This window comes from Phycodurus eques, chromosome 16 (assembly GCF_024500275.1).
Source record: "Phycodurus eques isolate BA_2022a chromosome 16, UOR_Pequ_1.1, whole genome shotgun sequence".
Lineage (NCBI taxonomy): Eukaryota > Metazoa > Chordata > Actinopteri > Syngnathiformes > Syngnathidae > Phycodurus > Phycodurus eques.
The window spans coordinates 13,755,746-13,770,657 of record NC_084540.1 but is presented as its reverse complement, the minus strand read 5'-3'; the positions used below and the strand labels follow the sequence as shown (position 1 = coordinate 13,770,657).

The following is a 14,912-nucleotide window of genomic DNA, read 5'->3' as shown; positions in this document are numbered from 1 at the left end:
AATCGTTGGCCACAACGCACTTCTGTATTTTGTTGCTCTGTGATTTTAGAAGCCAGCTGTCACTTCGGCCTTAAATGTCTTTTGTTTTTTATATATATATGTATATATATTGTTAGTCCGATATCGATATACAGTATTTATTACTCAAAATGCCTAAAGGAGGTAAGACGATTGTGTAAAATGTCAACTGTTTAGTGAATTTGCATATTTCTACAGAGTATTAGCAAGCGTTAGCCACTTTAAAGCAGGTAACGATTCTTGCCTTTAAGAACATGCAGAGTGGCATCAATTTACGCTTGTGTTCGCTCTGATGGGATTATAACATTACACCGATGTAATGTGTAGAAACATGTATGTAAACATGTTCTTCTCCACTGTGCGTAGTAAACAGGGTGAATCTGTTCACGTCTGTCATCTTCACTGTAGGTAGGAAAGGCGGCCACAAGGGTCGCATGCGGACCTACACAAGTCCAGAGGAGATCGACGCCCAGATGAAGGCGGAGAAGGAGAGAAAGACAGTAAGTCGTGTATCTTATAAAAGAAAATGCCATAGACCTCTTCCAGGATCCATACATACCATTTCTCTTGCATCCTTAGCGACATTTGAGTTGCTTATCCACTGATTTAATGAGCCTATGAAAACAAAGGGAAATGTTTGTAACTGCTAAGTTCTCCTCATGATTTTCTGTCACAACCGTAACATTGACAGGATTTGATACCTGCCAGGAATTGTGTGTGCGTGCCTGTTTTAAATGAGAATGATTTTGTTACTGTTGTGCGAGTTCTTGGATACTGGTGTTGATACAGTATAGTATTTTTCTTTTTCACTATAATTGAGAGATTATTACAGAATGCGCCATTAAAAAGGGGGTAGCAAACCTCAAATTATTTAAATCATATAAATATTGCAAATAATGAGTTAGACAAATCATATAATTTGAAGAGATTTTCATCTGTGTATACTGGTTCAGAAGCTGCAATGCCAAACCAATGGTACCAACGCTAGCCTGTACAGTCTTAATAGCCAAAAGCTAGTAAAGTTGCAGAAGGGAGCAAGCTGTCATCACTGATTGATTTTGCAGGTAACAAGTGTTTACGCCTTGATGGAGGTCTGCACTTTCTGTGCTCATGTAAAATGCAGTTACGATGATGCACAGACATATTTACAATAGCTGACTAACGTGGCTATTTTAATATTTACTTATGGGCTAAATGCATGACTTCCTATATTCTTTGTTTCAGGATGAGGATGAAGGTGCAGCTCAGAATGACATTACAGAAAAGTTACAAGCATCAGGATCAGATGATAGTGACGATGACAATTCACAGGTACAACCCTATCACAGTAAAAAAAAAAAATCTTTTTTTTTTAATGCACTCTCTGAGCTGTTGTGATGTGTTTGCAGAGGAAGAGAATAGGTGTGGAGGGCTTGATAGAAATCGAGAACCCCAACAGAATCGCTCAGAAGTCCAAGAAGGTGACCCACATCGAGTTGGATGAGCCCAAGCAATTGTCGAGAAGAGAAAGGTGTGTGTTTCCGTACAAATCAGTTCAAATCTTTTGCCCCCATCATATCACTTTAGTTTAAACATTAGGCATGTTATACCAGGCCACTGATTTTGTATACTGAAAGTCTTCGGTAATGTTTCTAGTAACCAGTTATTCGGAAAACTCACCGTTTGTAGTCTGGGTATCTTTTGCTACACCATTCCTGGAACTTTCTGGCATACCTAATGCATTTTTTGTGTGTGTGTTTAAATTCCCTAATGCTGTAATCCTACATACTTTGATTAAAAGGAACTTAACATTTTACCATGTATTTAATTTGTACATTGATTTGTTTTAGAGCTGGTGGGGCAGTTAAAGACCATTTTAGCAATTTAATTATTAAAACTTTGTATTTTGGTGATGTTTTCACATGCTTTTTTTTATCTATACTTATGAGAGGAATAAGGATCCGTGGCAAGTTAATAATGTCCCATGTACTGTATAACAACTTGGGGCAGGAGTTGAAAATACGCCAGAGCTATGAACTTTAACATATTTCAGAGTATTCAGCTATGTTCAACTGAATTGTCCCTTTTCGATAAATTAAAAGTACAAATGTCTGACATTTTGTACCGGAAATATCAACAACCTACAGTATTGGAAGCATACTGTAAGGACCAAAGTGTCGTTATATTGCACTATCACAAGTTTGGCCAAAAAAACGTAGGAATTGATAATTTTTCAGTTCAAGACTATCATGACTATATTGTATCTAAATACTGAAGAATTTATTTATTCGCAACATCCAGTTTAATACCAATGTTTTCATGTTTGTCTTTTTCCAACTCTGTGCATACAGAGAAGAAATTGAGAAGCAGAAAGCAAAGGAGCGCTACATGAAGATGCATTTAGCAGGGAAGACTGACCAAGCCAAAGCTGACCTCGCCCGCCTTGCCATCATCAAGAAACAGAGAGAGGAAGCGGCGAGAAAGAAAGAGGAAGAGAAAAAAGGTATGTTGCTTGAATGGGGCAAAAATATACAGTGATGTCTTGAGATACGAGTGACCTGACTGAGTTTTTCGAGATATAGCCGCGTTTTTTTTTTTTTTTTTTTTTTTTTTGCTTGCTTTGACTTGCTAGCAAAATTTTGAGATTTGGGCGCTGTATAGTGGCAGTGAACTTAAATCAAGAAAAAGCAGCAGTTTAACAGTTCTTCAAAAAAAGAGGCTTCGAGCTGTTTAATGTAAACCCCCCCCACCCCAATTAAAGTTTACTGTCAAACTAAACATGAAACAAAGAAAATTACACATTTAAAACAACCAACAACAACAGCCTTAGATAAGTATGTTTACCGTCCTGCTGGCAAACAAAGCTGAAGTCACAGACGGGCTAACAAATATCATCTGTGTCGCTCTGTCATATACCCTTTTAAGCAATCACTAATGAACAACAGCAACACAAGTAGGCAGACAATATAATAATACTCACAGGTACATATTCTTTATCCTTTCATAAAATGACTAATATAACTGCAAGCTTACTGAGGACCGTCTCCATGTACAGTATATCCGTTTGTCTCCCCTGGTTGGCCAAGATGCGCACACCAGAAGGAGCAGCACAATGTCTGTTGAATTGAAACAAAAAAAGTTGAAAAAAGCTTTTAGTTCTTTACATTCTATTTAGCGGCACGGTGGACGACTTGTTAGAGCCTCTACCTCACAGTTCTGAGGACCGGGGTTCAATCCCCGGCCCCGCCTGTGTGGAGTTTGCATGTTCTCCCCGTGCCTGCATGGGTTTTCTCTGGGCACTCCGGTTTCCTCCCACATCCCAAAAACATGCTTGGTAGGTTAATTGACAACTCTAAATTGCCCGTAGGTGTGAATGTGAGTGCGACTGGTTGTTTGTTTGTATGTGCCCTGCGATTGACTGGCAACCAGTTCAGGGTGTACCCCGCCTCCTGCCCGATGATTGCTGGGATAGGCTCCAGCACACCCGCGACCCTAGTGAGGAGAAGCGGCTCAGAAAATGTATGGATAGATGGACATTCTATTTAACTATGTTTTTGGGGGTGTTTTTGGAAGGCTGGAATGGATTAATAGCATTTCAGTTCATTTCAAATGGGGAAAGATGATTTGAGAGATGAGCATGGTCACGCAACAAATTTGGTATCTCATGCACCAGTGTATATACAATTGAGAAATTGTAAATGTGATACGGAACTCATTTCCATATCCTTATCCATACCTTTTTTCCCTTGCAGCAAGAGAAGCAAAAGAAGCAGCAGCAGCAGCGGCTAAAGGGTTAAACTCCCTCTCACTAAAATGATGCAGAGTATTTATCAGAAACATTTTACCACCTTTATGAACTGACGCAATATGAATTAAGACTATTAAAAAAAAAAGTGATATGAAGAGTATTTACCTTACTGGTGGTGCTTTTTGGCATGGATAACGGCCGGCCGGATTGGTAAAGCTGCAGCTGGTTTACATACTATTGGAATGAAGTTATGAGCTTTTACATGATATGAATCAAACTGATCATTTTACAATGTCCACTTTTGCTAATTGAGAATTGGCGTTATTTTTCTTTTGGATTTAACACTGTACATAACTGAGTTGTGAAAATATTTCAGATTAATATGATAATGTTCAAACATTAATTTCTTCATTTGGAGTCACCTGGTATGAATGTGATTCGTCAATACAGCAGTTGGTTCTGTTGTTGTTGTTTGTTTGTTTGTTTGTTTGTTTTCCAGAAACTGTAGCTTCTAAGACTATGCTTGACGCTTGGCATGGCAAAAAATCCTGTTCCTATTATCATATAGCTAGCTCGATCAAACTGCCAGGTCAAGGTAGCTTACAACGTTTTACTTTTACTACCTATATTTTTCAAAATAGACTTGTTGCTTTTTAAAAAAAATACAATGTCAACATGACTTAAAGGAAAGAAAATCAGCTGCAGTTAAGCTCTTAATTGATTGAGATCTTGGGAACTTAAACTAATTAAGAACAGCAGCAACAGATTGGGAGAAGCAAGCTATTCCCCAACCATGCCCTTATGTAGGACAGTTGTTTGATGAAAAGCAACTTTTTTTTCTGTTGTACCAAGTTATCAAACAGGTATCTTTTTATGAGCAGGTTGTTGAGAATCAATCTTTCAGTTGATGCCATTGGACAATCCAAAGTCACACAGGTAAAGATTTATCACCCTCCAAAGCATCCGCTGAATCGAGCTTTTGTTGATGCTGGATTTCAGTGCAGCCCACCGGATAGAGCAGGCATTTGCGCAAAGCCTGGGAAAGTCTAAGAGTTCGGTCTTTTCATCAGTGCTAATTGCAAGCCTTCCACCGTGTGGTTATGAGCAGACACGGTTTGAGAAACTTGCCTTGGATAGTACAGATTGTACTACGTGTTGGAGCAGTGTCGTGGTGGCCATGAAACTTCTCAAGCTGCCATTGAACTCCAGTCTGGGACCAAACGATTCTTGTCACCTGGCAATTTTGCAATACTGCACTTATGTCAATTGGCGAGCCATGGGGAACAGAATGATTTGCTTATTTAAAAAAAAAAAAAAAAAAAACTGCAAAGCCTAAGATGTCAATGCAAATGGCCTCATGCCTCTCAGAATCCGAATCATCTTTATTTGCCAAGTATGTCCAAAAATAACCGCAAGGAATTTGTCTCCGGAAGTTGGAGCCGCTCTAGTACGACAACAGACAGTCAATTGACAGAGAACCAACGCTTTTGAGACATAAAGACATTGAGAAAAACAGCCACTGAGCAATAAAGGGTTGCTAGTTATCTGGTATGCCGGTACAATTTTTTAATTAATTTTTTTTTTACAATTGTGCAAAAAGATGCAGAGTCCTGTAGCACTTAGAGCTGTTTGAATGACTAATATAGCAATAGTCCGGTACAATGACCATTGTGCAAAGGGCGCTGACACTTGATGACACCTCAAAAAAAAGGGAGTTTATCATGTCTTGTGGGACATCCTGTACATAATAGACATATTTTTTATTTTTTTGGGAACTTAAGAAGTTGAAGTAAGTTGAATCAAGCACTTCTAGGTCATGCATATAACACAATCAAATGAAAAGCACTAGGTGGTAGCTGAGGGTACCTTCTTGTGTCGCGTTAGAACGTTTTCTAATGCGCCGTCCCACAGTTTCAGGTATCGGATCTCATTACATACGTAAAGCGGTATAGTAGGAGGAGCACGGTAGAAGTAGGTCACATGTTTGACCACACGCCCGGCGAAGGGTGGCGCGCAAGTGCACAAGCTGCACGTACAATAACAAACGAAGAAGAATGACGCATTTGATTGGTCTAAACTTTGGCGGACTTTTACCCTTCGTCACCGTGTTTTTTTCCCTTCTAGTTCCCCGTGGCTGCCTCGTGATGAGTTTTGTATTTGACAGCGACATTCGCTGTACGTCTTTCGTTGGGTAAGTTCAGCGTTGACTACACATTTCGGTTTCAGCCTGGACGAGATTGAAAGATTAATTAAGATTAATGCTTGTAGTAAAAATTTAAATAAAATAATCAGCCCCAGGTTTTGCATTTTGAACGTATCTGTTTGAGTATGCAATGTAAACTTTGAATGTGTAGCAATGTCTGTCTTGACTTGACATTTAAACTTGAGGACTAGAGTAGTTTTCTTGAAATAGGTTGAAGTGTTTAGGAAACCTTGTTGGTTAACGTTTAATTCACAGTATATTTAAAAAAAATAAAAAAGTTAATAAAGCTATTTGTTTTGTATGGATACTTGACTTTTTAAGCTATTCTTGCTGTGCAGCCGATTTTCTTGTTCAGGTGAACACAGCAAATGGTCTTAATTTTTTTTCTTACAGGAATTTGACTTGTCTCTTGTTTCTGGTGATCTGGTGATTTAAAAACTGTATGAGGACAAGTTACCCTTGCCACCAGACTGTGCGTTAAGATTTATTTAAACTGTCGTGTATTTGCTTTGCTTATGCAGTGATCCAAAGTTTACCTTGTGGAGCCTCGAGTTTTGCAACAGGCACTTTTCAACTGAAGCTTTTGATCATTAATGAACCCCCGCCCCCTTTTGCACATTGGACATTGACATAAACCCTCAGGTGAACTAAGAACAAAGCATTAAGACTAAATTTGAGAGTCTTCAATAAACCTACGTGCCTATGTGGGTTTTCTCCAGGTTCTCCAGTTTCCTCCCACAAATAAAACATATGGTTGATTTCCAGTGGGCTTCATTGGCCAAAGGGCTGACACAAGATATGGATTTAGTTCTGGGTGCAACACTGGTACTGCTCCATTCTCCTCAGGGATGGGATAAATGCACAGAACAAATGTCACTGTATATTGTACATGTGACAAATAAATTACTTAAATATTACGACGGTTTCCACCCCAGCTCTCAATCACTGGAAAAAGGACGTGGAGGACGTGTGGCCTGATGAGTTCAGATTGACTTCCACACATGAAGTAATGTGACCATCACACTAAGTTCCTGTTAAGATCTGGGCTTGAATCTATTGGTCAGGTCAAATTTAGTTGATTGTAATTTTTCCCTGGTTAGCATTGTCATATTGCATGATGACATCACATCTTATTCTCGAACGATTGGATAAAAAAATGGAATAATTATGTTGTTTAGATCAGCACTGTGCAAGAACAACAGCAAGCATGTCTTTAACAAATGTCACCAAGGACGCATGGGACTCGCACAACAAGATGATGTTGGAGCCTTTGGCTGTCAATGATGCTGAGGTCAGTGTTTATGGAAATATATTTGACTACTATCGTGGTATTTTAATATTAACCTCTTTGGAATTATTGCTGTGTCCGAAATCCTTCACTCACTCACTACTCCCTACTCCCCATGTACGGTTGCACTATACAGTGGACTATAAAGTGAGCTCATTCATAGCAGCATCCAGACACTACACGGCGCTCTGTTAATGACGCCACAGGTGTCGCACAGTAACAAAGTAGGTCGTTGCCCTGGGTTAAAAAATAAAAAATTGCTGCACAATATTAAAAGTTGGTTTTGTAAACAAATCCATGTCCTTTTGTTTTCTTTGTTAAACATTAAATTGACATTTGTACGAAAGGTTCACTCCCTCTGTCTGTGAAACATCTAGTCCTGCCATTCTTCTACTTCTTCTATGAAGACTCAATGCATTATGGTATATCACAACTTGGTGAGTGACAATCTGTTGGTAACTACTTTTTGCTATGCTTTGTGGGAAATTGAGTGTACTAAAGGGCACTGAATTTGATCACTAAGCATTTGGACAGCACTACAAAATGGCATAACCATTATATAGTCCACTATATAGTGGTTAGTGAGTGATTTCCGCAACAGCCACTATATTTGTCTAATGGACAGTAATTGGTGCTGTCTATATTTTTCTGCACCTTTTTATGTGGGTGTACTCTATATATAATATGGATTTATTTACATTCACTGTAAACAACGTGATGAATGCCTGCACAATGTAATGATATCCAATACAAGAGCTGTATTAATAAATTAAAATAAAATCTGCCTCAAAGCTTGGTTTTGATTTTCCACTATTAGAGAGGTGTAAAATATTAGAAACACTTGATTACAATGCTGTGCGTTTCTTAGTCACTTCCACTAGAATAATAAACTTTAATACAGTACTTCTGTGAGTTTGTCAATCAAATCATATCTTTTGTGTGTGGATCTCTGACTGTGGAAGTGAACCTAATCCGAATAATTGAAATTGTTACCATATGTTATGGCTGTGTAATCCATAAAATATTCACAGAGTTGATATTAAATGTAATCCATACTTTTGCAACTGCAGCAATAATAACATCCTTCTGTATGAAGTTTGTGTGTCAGATTGTTTTGTCTGTGTTTCAGGTGTTCTCTATAATTAAAAAGGAAAAGCACAGGCAGACGTATGGGCTGGAACTGATTGCTTCAGAGAATTTCACCAGCAGAGCTGTTCTAGAGGCTTTGGGATCTTGTATGAACAACAAGTACTCAGAAGGATATCCTGGTCAGAGGTATGAGAATAAACATGTTTGTGAAATGATTTATGAACTAGAATAGGATTGCATGCAATAAGGAGAGCAGTGAGATTGAGTTTTCCTTTCAATTATGAATGAGTTCGATATTCTTAATGGTCTCAATTTAGGTATTATGGTGGAACTGAGCATGTGGACGAGCTGGAGAGACTCTGCCAGAAGAGGGCGTTAGAGGCATATGGGCTGGATTTTGACAAATGGGGTGTGAACGTGCAGCCATATTCAGGTAACAAATATGGTTTCATATCTCAAATTAAGGGCAACACAGTGGGCTAGTTGTTAACGCGTCTGCCTCACAGTCTCAAAATTGGTGTTTGAATCCGTGTTTGCATATTTGTTCTTCCCGTGCTTGTGTGGGTTGTTCTCTATTTACTCCATCTTCCTCCCACGTTTTTAAAACATGCTTAATTGAAGACTCTAAATTTTACATAAGTGTCTAATTTGTATATATGTGCCCTGCTATTGGATGGCAACCAGTCCAGGGTTACCCAGCCTCTCACCCAAACCCAGCTTTTAAAGGCTCCAGCTAACTAAAGACCCTAATCAGAATCATCTTTATTTGCCAAGTATGTCCAAAAACACACAAGGAATTTGTCTCCGGTAGTTGGAGCCGCTCTAACACTTTGGAGACAGAAAGACATTGACAAAAAAAAAAACAGTCACTGAGCAGTAAAGGGTTGCTAGTTATCTGGTAATGGTACATTTTTTTTTTGTTTTTTTGACAATTGTGCAAAAAGATGCAGAGTCTTCTAGCACTTAGAGCAGTTCGAATGACTAATATTGCAATAGTCCAGTGCAATGACAATTGTGCAAAGGGCGCTGAGACTTCAAGGAGTGTATGCGGTTTAAAGTGACGAGTAGTGCGATCATCTGGGACAATGTTGGTTGTGCAAATGTTACAGATACTCCTCAATGAGTGTGCAAATGGAGCAGATGCTACTATGGCATGAGTGGCCAGTATATGCAAATAGTGCAGCATGGCGAGACAACTACAGTGAGTGCACGAGTAATACATAATTGGCCCCACAGAAATGTGACAACGAACTCAAGTCAAAAAATTGCCAGCACGTTGTAATGGAATTGTAGGTTAGGTGTTTAAGAAGTTGATCGCAGGAGGGAAGAAGCTGTTGGATAATGTGAGGATAAGTGGTACAGAAAATGGATGGAGGGCTCTCAAATTGAGTAAGAAGTAATGTAAATGCTTCTCTATGAAGGTTCTCCTGCCAACTTTGCTGTTTACACCGCCATCGTGGAACCGCATGGTAGAATTATGGGCCTGGACCTTCCTGATGGAGGTCACCTGACGCATGGCTTCATGACTGAAAAGAAAAAAATCTCTGCAACGTCCATCTTCTTTGAGTCCATGCCGTACAAGGTGATCACACACATTGGCTTGAATAGACCTGAATATTTAGTTAGATAAGCAAGATTTCAAGTTGGCACTGTTGACCTAGTAAGAAGAAAAAAAAAAGCACCTTATTCCATGAACATTTAGGTCCATAAGTATTTGGACAATTACACACAGTGTTTGGTTTTACTTTAATGCGCCACAATTAAGAAGTGATTTGGAATGTAGATGTTCACCCTTGATTTCATACCGGTAGGTTTCACAAAAAATTGGCATTCATTTTGTAATTACAGCCATTTTATGCAAAGTATCACCATTTTCTGGGTTTTTCACAAATTTGGATAATTGAGTCACAAGAGGTCATTGGCTGTATGCATGTACAACTGTATAGAGGAACTGTTGTATTTAATTGAAAACAACTCACAGTATACTTTCATTAATAAAACGATCACTCGAGTACCATTTGCCTAGTTGTAAATAATAATGAAGTGTTGGTTAGTTCAGTGTATCATTATTATTTGCCTGTATATGTCAGATGTACTGTAGTTGTGGCTGGTGAGAAATTAATCAGACGGTGTTCTGTTTCAGGTTAATCCCGAAACTGGTTACATCGACTATGACCGACTGCAAGAAAACGCTCGCCTTTTCCACCCCAAACTCATCATTGCAGGTTGTCTATGCACTCGCATGTATTGTATTGTTTGCTTTGTTAATATTGTTGTGCTTTGAAGCCTATGTCATGTTTTAAGTCGAAGGATTGAGTTTTAGTCTGATTCTCAATTCTGTGTTGACTGGAAATTTACCCATTATATTGTTTTGGTGCTGGGTTAACAATTTTGTTCTGTTGAGGAAACCTTTCGCACATGAACACACAAATGAGAAATCAAACCGCTTTTTCCTTTCCTTTCTTTCACAGGAACGAGCTGCTATTCCCGTAACATCGATTATGCCCGCATGAGGCTGATCGCTAACGAGAATGGTGCGTATCTGATGGGAGACATGGCACACATCAGTGGACTGGTGGCTGCCGGAGTCGTGCCTTCACCCTTTGACTACTGTGACATTGTTTCCACGACGACACACAAGACGCTGCGCGGCTGCAGAGCTGGACTGATATTCTTCAGGAAAGGTCAACACTCCTGTCATCAAATCTTTGGAGTATTCAAGCGTTCTGTTTTATTCTCATCTGCACTTCTCCAGGTGTGCGCAGCATAGACGCCAAGGGGAAAGAGACTCTGTACAATCTCGAGTCTCTAATCAATCAGGCCGTCTTTCCAGGGCTGCAGGGTGGACCACACAACCATGCCATCGCAGGTCCTCCACATCATTAGATTTAAAACATTGTTCTCTGTTTAATGTCAGTACCTGTTCAATCTGTGTTGAATTGGTTCTTTCCATTTTCAAATTGGCAATCAAAAAATGTAAAAAGTGACTGATTTCGTTTTGGTTCCCCCCTCGCACCCCCCCCCCCCCCTTTTTTTTTTTATCCAACACAAAAAATGAAGAAATGACATCTTTTTCACATTTCAATTTTAGGCTTATATCAAAAATACAAAATGGAAAAAATGGGCCACAGGACTGAGTATGAGTTTAATATTTATTTGGTGTTGTTTACATGGCCTGAAAGTTTGATAACAAGCATTACTAAAGATACATTATCTTGTTAGCTGCCACAATCTGTCAGGACCACAACCACGAGCCATCAAATGAGCCATCAGTCATATTACTGTATATCAAGGACAAACATGTTTGAAGCGTTACTGTAATCAGCTTCATGCATTACGACTTACACGGAAGAAATGCTTCTACTCCTGTTTGTCTGTCCGTTTACATTGTTCTCAACTCATTCATGTCCACACGGAGCACCAAATATGGACTGGTAGCCTTGGAGCAAATCACTTCAAATCCACCATTTTATAAATTTTTCTTTCAACCATTATGCAATGATACGTAGGGAGCTATGTGTACACACTACAGTATATCTCAGTTGACTAATTGTGCTGGCTAACAAGCTAAGTATCTTTAGTAATGCTCATTTCCAAACTTATAAAAACGACCAATTAAATATTAAACTTCATCTCAGTCATGTGGACCGCTTTTCAATTTTGTATTTTTGATATGAGCCTAACATTATAAAGTATTATACATATTTTAGTTTAATTAGATTGAAATAAAACATAAAATAATCAGTCATGTTTTCATTTTCTGATTACCAATTGAAAACTGAAAAAATTAATGATGCATAGAATCTGCTCATTTCACTGCATTTCCCATTTATTTTGGTTAAATGTCTCCAGGTGTTGCTGTAGCTCTCAAACAAGCCATGACACCAGAGTTCAAAGCTTACCAGATGCAGGTTCTTGTGAACTGCAAAGGTCTGGCCACTGCTCTCATTGAGCATGGCTACAAGATTGTCACTGGTAGGTGTCTTTGTGCCCGACTGGCATAACTAGTGGGAAGTTCAAACAGAAAACAACAGAACAGAATAAACTGTATATGACTGCTATAATGTTAAATTGGAGTTGGGTTCTATCTATACTATGTGGAGTGGCAAGGCAGTACTACACCCTGCGAGGAAGGTATGCAACAAGTAGCAAATATGGCAGGATGGCACAGGAACACGGTCAGGAGGACACTACCCATGCCCAGGGAACCAGGGTGGTGTTCCAGCACCACCAAAGCGCCTCGACCAGCCCCCAGGAGGAGGACGCGGGAACATTCCACTGCACCCCCAGCCAAACACCACCTACACCCATCGATTCCTTCAACTGCCAACCTCTCATCTACCCTCGGTAGATCAAGAGGCCCCCACCTGCCAACGGGGCCCGCTGCAGGGAGACAGCCACCACCCCTGCGGGAGGACAATAGCCCGCAGCGAGTGACTGGGGTGGAAGAATGGGATCGGCATGGGGGAGCCGTAAATGGGAAATTCTTAATGCCCGTTATTTTTATCAGTAGGCTAGAAGGCTTTAAATTTGATCAAGTGTTGAACGTCATGATTATATTTGCATTTTAAGGTGGTTCTGACAATCATCTTATCCTGTTGGACCTGCGCAGCAAAGGAACCGATGGAGGACGAGCTGAGAAGGTTCTGGAAGCCTGTGCTATTGCTTGTAATAAGAACACCTGTCCAGGTATGGTTTGTTGTGTACTTGAGTGTTGATGCTGCAGATCTTATTGCAAAATTTGCACGTCCATATACAGTGTGTGTGTGTGTGTACATATGTATGTATGTGTGTGTGTGTGTGTGTATATATATATATGTATGTGAAGTTCACGGGCATTCAATCTTGGTTTTCGGCCTTGCCGCTTACATGCAGTGATTTCCCCCTTTTTTTTATAATCCAACACCAAAAATGCGTACGTGTACACGCGTAAAAACTGTAAGGGGTGTGAATACTTTTCGTACCCTGTGTGTGTGTGTGTGTGTCTATATATTATAGTTTGATCTTTTCATGCAGGGGACAAAAGTGCTTTGCGGCCCAGTGGACTGAGATTTGGCTCCCCAGCGCTAACCTCGAGAGGCTTGATGGAAAATGACTTCAGGAAGGTTGCAGACTTCCTTCACAGAGGTTAAGGATCTGCAACTCCATCACTGAGGCTGTTATAATTGTATATTGATATATGCTCATGATAATACATTCACAAGACCTATAAAGCTACTGTTACGAATACAACTCACTCCAATTGAGATGAAATCAAATTTAAACATAATTTGTTGTGCTATTTGATACTGTACAAACAGCTTGGGTTTAATTTTCTCTTTAGACTGGTGCAACGTATACTAAAGTACCAGGCAAAAGTCTGGATATTTGCTCATAGAATACATTGACTGCTCTGATGTACTTTAATTTATATAAATTTAAAATGTCGTCAAATTTGTAGTTCTTTGGTACATGTAGCACTCCGTCTGCCAAGATGTGTTCTGTTTACGCTCACAATAGTGTGAGGTTTGGATGAGTATCAGTGCCTATTCGATTGTTTTCACTTCCCATTTTTGTTATTTCCTTACCTAAATTACTTGTTTTTTGTCGCTATATAAACCTCCTGGCTCTTCATAAAGAAGAGCCTCTTCATAAAGGTCAAATTAAGCCCAAGATTGATTTAAAAAAGAAAAAAAATGTCTGGAGTAGAATTTCAACATAAAAAGCTCCCTACCCTTTAATTTCTTTACACTCCAGGTATTGAGCTGACCTTGGAGGTGCAGAGAAGTCTGGATCCCAAGGCCACGCTGAAGGAGTTCATCCAGGCGTTGTCCAAGGAAGAAAAGTTCCAGGAGCGTGTGACCGAGATCAGAACAGAGGTTGAAGCTTTTGCTGGTCATTTTGCCATGCCTGGCCTCCCTGAGCTCTAGATGATGACTCATACACTGATGGTTGTTGTTGGACTGATTATTATGGAAACTATTGCATGCAATTTTGGAGATGTTAATTTGTATGTGTAGATTTGATACGGTTATACACACACCTTACACAATCAGCTCAAGACACATTTTTGTTTAAGCAGGCATTCAATATTTTTTTTGTGGTTTCGTCCACTGCTGCTTTCGATGTTTCATTAAAACCTCCAAATCAAATTCATCCTTTCTATAAAGGTTTCCATACCTTATGAGTTGTGCAGTTTGCTGCCCCAAGTATGACTATCCTTTTCTTTGATTAAGCATCATGTACAGTATTCAACACCAGGGACATATGCTTTGTTTTTTGAATGCAACTTCTTTGTCAATGCATTGAGTGTGCCTGAGGTGGATATATCTGCTGTGATCAATCTGTACAAATAGAAGCCGCATGTAGCTGCCCGGAATGAGCCGGAGGAGTTCTGTCAAGAGCTTTGTATTTAAATTGTGTCCTGCATTAAAAGACTCAATGCATTAAACACGCCTATCCCCTTTGGTAATGCACTACATACACTGATCTCTGGGGGGCAGCGGGATTTGGTGGGTGGGAGGGGTGGGGTCCTGATCCCCCACGGTGCAAGGGCAGCAAGTAGAGGTCACTTCTGAAAGTTATTGTGCATGTGAGATTGTCTCAAT

At 39.7% G+C, this 14,912-nt stretch overlaps 2 protein-coding genes across 4 annotated transcripts; both read left to right on the top strand.

The window, feature by feature from the left end:
- Window positions 1-3: 3 nt before the first annotated feature.
- Window positions 4-5,273, top strand: pdap1b (pdgfa associated protein 1b). Its single transcript, XM_061700534.1, has 6 exons — window positions 4-162; window positions 427-518; window positions 1,243-1,329; window positions 1,407-1,528; window positions 2,349-2,500; window positions 3,750-5,273. The coding sequence occupies exons 1-6, from the start codon at window positions 150-152 to the stop codon at window positions 3,812-3,814; spliced, it is 531 nt and encodes a 176-aa protein (XP_061556518.1). The 5' UTR covers window positions 4-149; the 3' UTR covers window positions 3,815-5,273.
- Window positions 5,274-5,395: 122 nt separating this feature from the next.
- Window positions 5,396-14,755, top strand: LOC133414857 (serine hydroxymethyltransferase, cytosolic-like). 3 transcript variants are annotated; one of them, XM_061700533.1, is made up of 13 exons: window positions 5,396-5,936; window positions 6,884-6,954; window positions 7,127-7,239; window positions 8,366-8,511; window positions 8,643-8,758; window positions 9,747-9,907; window positions 10,469-10,550; window positions 10,797-11,009; window positions 11,081-11,194; window positions 12,178-12,300; window positions 12,898-13,014; window positions 13,342-13,452; window positions 14,062-14,755. In XM_061700533.1, exons 3-13 carry the CDS (start codon window positions 7,156-7,158, stop codon window positions 14,232-14,234), a joined length of 1,440 nt encoding a protein of 479 aa, XP_061556517.1. In that variant the 5' UTR covers window positions 5,396-5,936; window positions 6,884-6,954; window positions 7,127-7,155; the 3' UTR covers window positions 14,235-14,755. The 3 variants fall into 3 exon arrangements, 2 of the variants coding, with proteins under 2 accessions (XP_061556517.1, XP_061556516.1); XR_009770076.1 differs by lacking the exon at window positions 6,884-6,954 and having other exon boundaries at window positions 12,938-13,014; window positions 14,062-14,148; XM_061700532.1 differs by lacking the exon at window positions 6,884-6,954.
- Window positions 14,756-14,912: the final 157 nt, after the last annotated feature.